This window comes from Pteropus vampyrus, unplaced genomic scaffold, assembly GCF_000151845.1.
Source record: "Pteropus vampyrus isolate Shadow unplaced genomic scaffold, Pvam_2.0 Scaffold131, whole genome shotgun sequence".
NCBI lineage: Eukaryota > Metazoa > Chordata > Mammalia > Chiroptera > Pteropodidae > Pteropus > Pteropus vampyrus.
Genome location: NW_011888912.1, coordinates 2,863,760 through 2,871,959, shown reverse-complemented (window position 1 = coordinate 2,871,959; position 8,200 = coordinate 2,863,760). Strand labels below are relative to the sequence as shown.

Sequence of the window (8,200 nt, the reverse complement as noted above, 5' to 3'; positions counted from 1 at the left end):
GCCTCTGGACGCCCCGCTCCAGCCTGCGGACACAGGGCTGGCTGGGCGTCTGGAGGATGGGGATCCGGGCAGCACCAGTGGCTCCAGCCTCTGCTGCTCCTCCTGGGCAGGTGGGGGTGGGTGGCTCCCCCAGACACAGCCTGAGGTCACCTCCCTCCCAGGGGAGCCCCAAGCCCCAGGCCTCGTGGACCCACAACGGCCATGCGCTGGACGGCCAGCGAGTGAGCGTGCGTTCTGGGGACCGGGACTCCATCCTCTTCATCCGTTCGGCCCAGCGCTCAGACTCAGGCCGCTACGAGCTCACCGTGAGCCTGAAAGGCCTGGAGGCGAAGGCGGCCATCGACGTCCTGGTCATTGGTAGGAGCCGGGAGGCTGCACACTGGAGGCCAGAGCCCCCTGCCTCCTACCCCGGAGCTCCTGGGGTCAGGCCAGGGGTGAGGCCAGGGGGTGCAGTGGGAGCACATTGGGCGTGGGGCGTCGTGGCGAGCCCACCCTCCTCGTCACCCCCAAACTCTGGTCCTGCAGAGAAACCAGGACCCCCCGGCAGCATCCGGCTACTGGACGTCTGGGGCTGCAATGCGGCCCTGGAGTGGGTGCCACCCCAGGACACGGGCAACGCAGAGCTCCTGGGGTACACTGTGCAGAAGGCCGACAGGAGGACCGGGGTGAGGCCGGCTGCCGGGGGGTGGGCCGCCTGCCGGGAGTCCCGGGCCTGATTCTGGTGTCCCTACTGCTAGCCAGCCAGACGCTTGTGTGGCCTTTGGTTCCTCCCAAAGACCAAAGAGGGGAGGGTCTCAGACTCCAGGTGGCACTTGTGGAAATGTCACATGTGTGGAAATCACTGGGAATCTCGCTAAAATGCAGATTCTAACTAAATAGGCTTGGAGTGGGGCCGAGACCCTGAACTTCCAAGGAGCCCCCACATGACCCCGAGTGTGTAGGTCCTCGGTCCCCAGTGCAAGGCTCTGGCATTCTCTGAGGACCTCGGAGAGGTCGACCGAATGAAACGGGGCCCCGTCTTCCAATTCAAAGTCCCTCAGGCTCAAGGCTGAACAGTTCAGCCTCCCAGGAACAGGGTGCAGACGGGCCTCTGGGGGTGGCAGGGTGGCAGGTGCGGTGACCTTGCTGCCTGCAGCAATGGTTCACGGTGCTGGAGCGCTGTCGCCCGACCACCTGCACCGTCTCCGACCTCGTCGTGGGCAACGCGTACTCCTTCCGGGTCTTTTCGGAAAACCTGTGTGGACTCAGCACCTCGGCCGCTGTCACCAAGGAGCTGGCGCACATCCGGAAGGCAGGTGGGTCTGGGCCGGGCCCACCTCCGCCCCCTCCTCCTCTGCGTGTCAGCCACCCTCCCCGCGGGGCCCCTGAGCACCTCCCCGTCCACAGCCACGCAGCTTTGGAGCCGCGTGGGGCCCGACTCGACAAACACGTCGAGCAGACCCCTGCCAATAACTGCTCCCTCGGGAGGCCGTGCGTTTATCCTAAAGATGCCATGTGGCTGCTACCATCACGGCGGTCACTGGGTCTCATGGGCAGTGTCCCCAGGGAGCCAGCCTGCAGGGCAGTGTGTACGGACGGTGGACGGTGGACGGTGGACGGCGGACTGTGGCCAGTTTGCCAAACACACAGACCTCCGGCCCTCGTGTGATACCACAGAGATGGACAAGCGAGATACGGTGTTTGCTGTCTCCACTCGGGGCGCATCCCCCTGCGTCCCATGTGACGTCCCAGCCCGTCCTCCCCGTCACCCTGCCTCCCCGCACAGCCACACTCTGGAAGCCACGCTCTCTGAGCTGCACAGAACGAGGAAGAAACGTGTGCTCGAAGGGGCAGAAGTGAAGTGTGGTGTCGCTGGGCTTGGCCTCCACCCTCAGCCAAGACCACTGGTCTCCCCGCCCGCTCTGTGCCCCCTCCCGACCCAGCAGGAGGGGCTCGCTGAGACACCCGCTGAGTGCCCACAGGCTGGCCACGCCCGGCTCCCCAGGGACGCCGCAGCCTGGGGTCCACAGGAGGGGGCAGGACAGGCGGGTCACCCGCCACCCTCAGGGCGTCCAGATAGCCACAGGCATCATGCGACCTTGCACCCCAGTCACTCACCCAGGGCCTTATTTCCCCATCTGTCAAGTGGGGTGACGAGCTCACCCTGCAGAGATTGTGTCAGATCAAGTGAGAGGCCTGAGTGTCAGCGACAGCGATTTGTGTAGGAAAAGAGGTGAGGTCTCTTCCTGTAACCTCGCATTCAGCACACTTTCTCCCCAAATCCAGGGATTATTGCCAAACCTCGAGGATTTGTTAAGAGAGACTTCTCGGAAGCCCCGCTGTTCACCCAGCCCCTGGCCGACCGCACCTCCACCGCGGGCTACAGCACACAGCTCTCCTGCAGCGTGCGCGCCTCACCCAAGGTGAGGGGGGGGTTTGCGGGCTCACACCAGGCCTCCTGGCCTCCTTGAGGAGCCCCGCCCCGGTCCACAGCCTCCCCAGCACTCCCGTGACCATGCTCCCCCAGCCCAAGATCATCTGGATGAAGAACCAGGTAGACCTGCAGGGCAACCCCAAGTACCGCACCCTCTCGGAGCAAGGCGTCTGCACCCTGGAGATCCGGAAGCCCAGCCCCTTCGATTCCGGCGTCTACACCTGCAAGGCCATCAACGCTCTGGGGGAGGCGTCTGTGGACTGCCGGCTGGAGGTCAAAGGTGAAGTTTGAGGAGGGTCTCTCCTCCACGGGTGGGACAGCAAGGCCATCTCTCCTCTGTGCTGGACGAGGCTGAGTGCTGAACCTCAGGGCGAGTCAGAGGTGTAGAGGTCAAGGTCAGACGGCCAGAAGGACTTTCCACGCGGGAGGGTGGCCCGATGGGGCACGGGGTTTGCAGGGCCTGCCTGGGGTGGTCCTGTGGCTCTCCCGCCCCCTCAGCTCTCCCACCTCCCCCCCAGCTCTAACCTGTGGGCTCTCTCCCAGCCTCAGCCACACACTGAAGAGCCACTGGAGGCAGCTGTGACGGGAGGGAGGTAAGCGGCTGGGCCCACTGCCCGCACTGCCTCTGGGCAGGGGCTGGACCGGGGCCGGGGCAAAAGGAGAGGGCAGCGGTGAGCTCCGGGTACAGACCTGCAGCCACACACAGCCACACACAGTCCCACGGGGGTCCCAGAGACACCGGAGCAGCGCGGCTGGCAGGGCTCTGTTTGCTCATCAGAAAAGTAGAGACGACCACCTGTGCCTGCCTGCCCTGCACAGGTCACTCTGAGGCTCTGGACAGTGAGGAGGTGGGCAGAGCTCGGACCCAGGCATCGAGCCCGAGAGATGGAAGTCTGCGGAGGGGACGGGCGCTGACTTCCTGCCTCCGCCCAACACCTGGGGCTCGCCAAGCGTGCTCTCCGCCAGGTGCTGCAGACCTGAGGGTGCGGGGCCACCAGGCCCACCAGGACCAGAATCAGCTCCCCAGATGTCCCAGGCCCCCCGTCTCCATAGCGATGGCGGATGGCTCTGCTCCCAGCCCTGGCCTGGCTTCCTGGGCACAGGGCCCTGGGAGGCGGAGATGGGCAGGTCCTGCAGAGGGGCGGGGCAGTCAAATAAAACTGTGTGGTGTGACGGTGCCTGGTCTCTGTGACAGTGCGCGCCTTCGGGACAGGCGTCCCCGCCCAGGACACCGCCAGGAGGAAGATGCCAGGGGGTTTTCAGGCGGTCGCTTTCACGTTCAGAACTTGCTGCCCCAGCGTGGTGACTGACTGAGAACACGGACACGCCCGGCCCTGGAGCCTCGAGCTCCGAGGCCCCCTCCCCCCTCCCCCACCGCGGCTCCTTTCTGCCTGGGTCATCCTCGCCCTCTGACCCAGCGGGGTGGGCAGCCAGCAGTGTGCGCTCCGCGAGGCTTCGTGGCCCTTTATTAGTCAGGTGCCTTCCCAGGGCACAAGGCACCACCGAGAAGGGACAGGGCCTGGAGTCGCTAGTGACACTCAGAGCCCGCCCCACCCCTCCCCACAGGGGGCAGACCCTCCCCCGCTGTCCCAAAGCCCCTGGAAACTGGGCTAAATGCCAGGGTACTGAGGACATTTAAATGCCAGGAAGACTTTCCAGCCCACGCTCTCAGGAGGGTGGTCTCTGCCTCGTTCCGGCCTGTCGCCTGTCATCCCAGGAGTGCCCACCGTCTGCCCGCTTTCTCTTGTCCACACCCCCTCCCCCAAGGCAGGCAGGATGCTCCCAACGGTTGGCATGTCTTCATCAGGCCAGAAACAGCTGACATGGTGTCACCTGGGAGACTCCAGGCCCTTCTGCGGGGCCTGGGGGAGCTGGCGGCCCAGGTGACAGGTAGCTGCACTCCAGGCTTCTCTTCGGGATGCTCAGTGCTGCCACCTGATGGCCCACACCTGCCACTGCATGTTGGCTCTGGGCCCAGCCCCACCAGAGTCCAAAGGAAATGACTTCCGCACCCCCTTTCTGCTGCCCCCAAGTCTAGTCCTGGGCTCTCCAGGGCAACGAGAGCAGGAGCCTGGCACCCAGCATGGCCGGGCACTGGGTCCTGGGGAGTGGGGGCGAATCCCTTTGAGTCCTGACCCTTCGGCAGCTGCAGCCGCCTCTGCCTGCGGGAGAGAGAGCTCAAGGCAAAGGGCCCAGCCCCGCCCCTCCGCGCCATCCTGGCCCCGCGCCAGCACCGGCCGGGCCAGCCGCGCCCTGCCCAAAAGGCCCCGCCTCTCCTCGTCTCCCCAGGCCCTGCCTGGCCAGAAGCTGAGGCCAGGCCAGTGGGGAGGTCAAGCCACAGTCCGACCCATGGACCGCCCCCCAAGTCTCCTCCAGGGCCCAGGGGTGCAAGGCGCCCACACCCCACGGCCCGGCCGGGAAAGGCTCACGGAGACGAGTGGGACGGGGGAGGAGAGGACCGGCCCGAGATGCTCTGGACGAGGGCGGGCGGGGGCAGCGAAGTCTAGTCGTCCGGCCTCTCTTCCGGGGGGCCCTCCTCCGCTGGGGGTGCCAGCCGGCAGCGGAAGTGGTCGTTAAAAATCTTCAGGAAGGTGGCCCGGAACTTCTGGATGCGGAAGGCGTAGACGATGGGGTTCATGGCGGAGTTGCCGTGCGTGAGGAAGATGGCGACGTAGGTGAGGGTGCTGGGCTTGCGGCAGGCGGGGCAGAACAGGGTGACGCAGTTGAGGATGTGCAGCGGCAGCCAGCTGAGGGCGAACAGCAGGAGCACCAGGGCCAGCGACTTGGCGATGCCCAGCTCCTTCCCGTAGTACTTGTGCGGGTCGCCCGAGGAGGCCGACGCCTTCTTGCTGAGCTGCTTGCGGATGAGGTAGAAGACCTCCAGGTAGACCAGGGCCATGAGCAGCAGCGGGGGCAGCACCCAGGCGAAGAAGTTGAAATAGACCATGTACTCCATGCTGATCACCTTCTCGAACTCGCAGTGGATCACGGGCTCGCCCACGCTGCCGTTGGCCGCCCAGGCCCGCTCCACCTCACGCAGGTTGTTCCAGCCGAACATGGGCGTGAGGCCCACCACGAAGGACAGGGCCCAGCAGCCCGCGATGGCCGCCGCGGCCCTCCGGGGAGTCACCACCGTCTTGTACCTGGGGAGGAGGCAGAGTGTGAGGCTCGGCCCGGCCAGGGCGCCGTGAGTGGCTGGAGCGCCTCGTTTTCGGGATCTAAGATTCAGGCCAGAGGGTGCAAGGCGCTGGCTCTTTGCCCCTGCAGACAGTGGAGACCTAGTTAATGGCAAAGATCGCAGTGGAGGGCAAAGGGCACCCTTCAGGCGTTTTAATAAGATGACCAAGATGCAATTCGCTCACGTGCACTTGGCACACCCCCACCAGGAGTGGCCTCGTGGGGCAGGAGGGCCCTGGCAGATGGAGGGACGTAGGTGCAGTGTGGTCCGTGACTGCCCAAGGCCACATGGAAGGTGGCAGGCTGTCCTGTGCCTCCTGACACGTCCGCCTGACCAGAGCAGCCCTGTGAGGGACGAACCGCTCCCCCGCGGGCACCTGACGTGACTGTCCGAAAACCCTCGCCAGCCCTTCCTTTGGCCGTTGCCTTCATCTCCCGCCTGCGCCTCCCTCCCCCCCCCTTCCGCTCGGCACAGGGCTCCCCGGAGCGGCCGATCTCGGGAGCCAGCTCTGCCCACCAAGCCAACTGGGAACTGTGCTCAGGAAAGAAAACGGACATCCACCGAGCAGTCCGGGCTCCGAGGGCCTGGCCGCCACGCCGGGGGCACGGCGCAGGCGGGGCCTTCGCAAAGCAGACGCCGAGTCTCTCTGTGCCGGGAATGAGGGTGGACACCGATCACACGGAAGTGAGGGAGTGAGTCAACAGGACAGCCTTAGGCCGTGACGTGCCCTGGGAAGGGACATAAGGGGTGATTAAGGGCCAAGGGCTACCCAGCTCTATACACGTCACGACACACACTGAACACGAAACGTTTGCGGGACATGAAAACTGACCAGACTGCCCACCCGCACTGAGGGCTGAGGGCTTCAATGCCCCCACTTCCCCTCAGCCCAGTCCAGCTAGCGGCCTGTGTGTCCTCTGCACACACACTGGCCTTGAAGCAAGTGTCACAGGCTGGGGCCGCCCGGCTCCACGCTGAGGAGCTGGCTCAGGTGGCGGCCCGCGGGCGCGAGGGGCAGCCTCCCTCCCGCTGTGTCCTGTGCCTGCAGGGCTGTGGCTCGCTCTCTCACAGCGAGGACGCCTGCGGGCCCCTCGTCCTGGACACCTCTCCACCATCAGTCACTGCCCCAGAAGGCGTCACGGGAACGGAAGGGGAATGAGCCGGCCCCGCCCCCCGCCCCATGTAGAAAGCGAGCACCAGATGAGACCTCGGGCACCTTGTCCCAACCTCCATATCTTCCCAGCAGGGTCACTGAGGGCCCTAGGAGAATCCGACACCCCTGCTCTTGTGTCCCCAAAGCCACCGAGTTTGCTGTGCCTCCTGAGGCTCTCTCAGCTGAGCCCTTGTTCTCTGCCTGTGACTGAGCCCAGGCCCCCTGTGGGTCCCCAGCATGATGGCTGGCTGGTGTGGCCCCAGAATCAGAGACTGAGGTGGGCCCCGGCCTGCAGCCCATGAGATCACCTTCCTCCGCGAAGCGAGACGGTGAGGCCCCCGTGGGGGGATAGGACCGGAGAAGACGGCTGTGGATCACCCTGTGAGCACCCGTGTTCCCACTCCTGGGCCCCCACAGGCCCCAGCCCCCCCAAACAGCCACACCTGGAGCACCTCCCGCATCTCGGGGCCCCCCTCAGGGTGCTCCCCACAGCCGTGTGGGGAGAAACTCTGAGCAAGAGTCCACAGGCAGGACCAAAGGGACCGTTTTGTCACCAGAGAAGCCAGCGGGAGGACATGGTGCCCGGGGCCAGGCTCAGCGGGAGCAGCTGCAGACGGGCAGGGCCTCTGTCTGCCACACTGCCGCTCACGTTCCTCCCTCAGGGACTCGCCCCATCCTGTATACGGAATCCCCACTTCACGGGTTATCAATTCGAGGCCCAGAAAGGGGCAGCGACTGGCCCGGGCCCCTCCCGGGCAACAGGCTCACTGGAGGCCATTCGAGGGCGGGCGGTCGGCGGACTGGGCACATCTGACTCACTTTGAAATGGGAACGTCTGGCCCTGTTCAGACAGAGCAGCACAAGAGAGGCGGGGTGTCCAGCCCGAGGATGGGGGTCCAGCCCAGGACCCACAGGGGGACTGGTGACCCACCGGGGAGGCGGACACTGGCAGTGTCGGGGGGAGGCAACCTCTGGCTTAGGGAGGTGCCCCCCCTGCCCACCCCCGCCGGCCCCGACTGCCTGGAGCCAGGCTCCTCCAGGGCCAGGTCCCAGCAGACCCTGCAGCCTGGGGTATCAGTTCTCATCTGTTTTTCTTGCTATTTTCTCCACGGTGGGAAAGGGCTGGACCCAGGACCTTGCCTGAGGTGGGGCAGGCTCTCTCAGGGAGGCCTGTCGCCCAGAGCCAGGGAGAGGCCCACCTCTCCCCACATGGGGGCAGGGGCCTGCGGTGTGCGTGAGCGGGGTGGGACAGACCCAGGTGGGATGCAGGCTTTCTCCCGCCCCCCCCCACGCCCCCCACCCCCGCTCAGGGGAGAGCTGTCCTCGGGAGCATGCGGTCTCCCACAGACAGCAGGAGGGGAGCAGCAGTTGGAAGCCTTGAAACCCCAAGTAGGCCCCGTCCACGGGACTCGTTCAAGATGTCATTGGAGGAACTGGCCGTACACCTGCAGAGTCT

At 65.7% G+C, this 8,200-nt stretch overlaps 2 protein-coding genes across 2 annotated transcripts in view; one reads left to right on the top strand and one right to left on the bottom strand.

Moving 5' to 3' along the window:
* Window positions 1-3,577, top strand: part of MYBPH (myosin binding protein H) — an 8,589-nt gene extending 5,012 nt beyond the window's left edge. The window contains exons 6-12 of the mRNA XM_011367330.2: window positions 146-357; window positions 526-665; window positions 1,136-1,295; window positions 2,266-2,402; window positions 2,507-2,693; window positions 2,957-3,006; window positions 3,233-3,577. Coding sequence (XP_011365632.2) covers window positions 146-357; window positions 526-665; window positions 1,136-1,295; window positions 2,266-2,402; window positions 2,507-2,693; window positions 2,957-2,973 — 853 coding nt within the window. The 3' untranslated portion in view covers window positions 2,974-3,006; window positions 3,233-3,577. The remainder of the gene's footprint in view (window positions 1-145; window positions 358-525; window positions 666-1,135; window positions 1,296-2,265; window positions 2,403-2,506; window positions 2,694-2,956; window positions 3,007-3,232) is intronic.
* Window positions 3,578-4,807: 1,230 nt separating this feature from the next.
* The window catches only part of ADORA1 (adenosine A1 receptor), a 20,367-nt gene continuing 16,974 nt past the window's right edge, over window positions 4,808-8,200 (bottom strand). Inside the window, exon 2 of the mRNA XM_011367302.1 lies at window positions 4,808-5,556. Within this exon, the coding sequence (XP_011365604.1) occupies window positions 4,917-5,556 (640 nt within the window). The 3' untranslated portion in view covers window positions 4,808-4,916. The remainder of the gene's footprint in view (window positions 5,557-8,200) is intronic.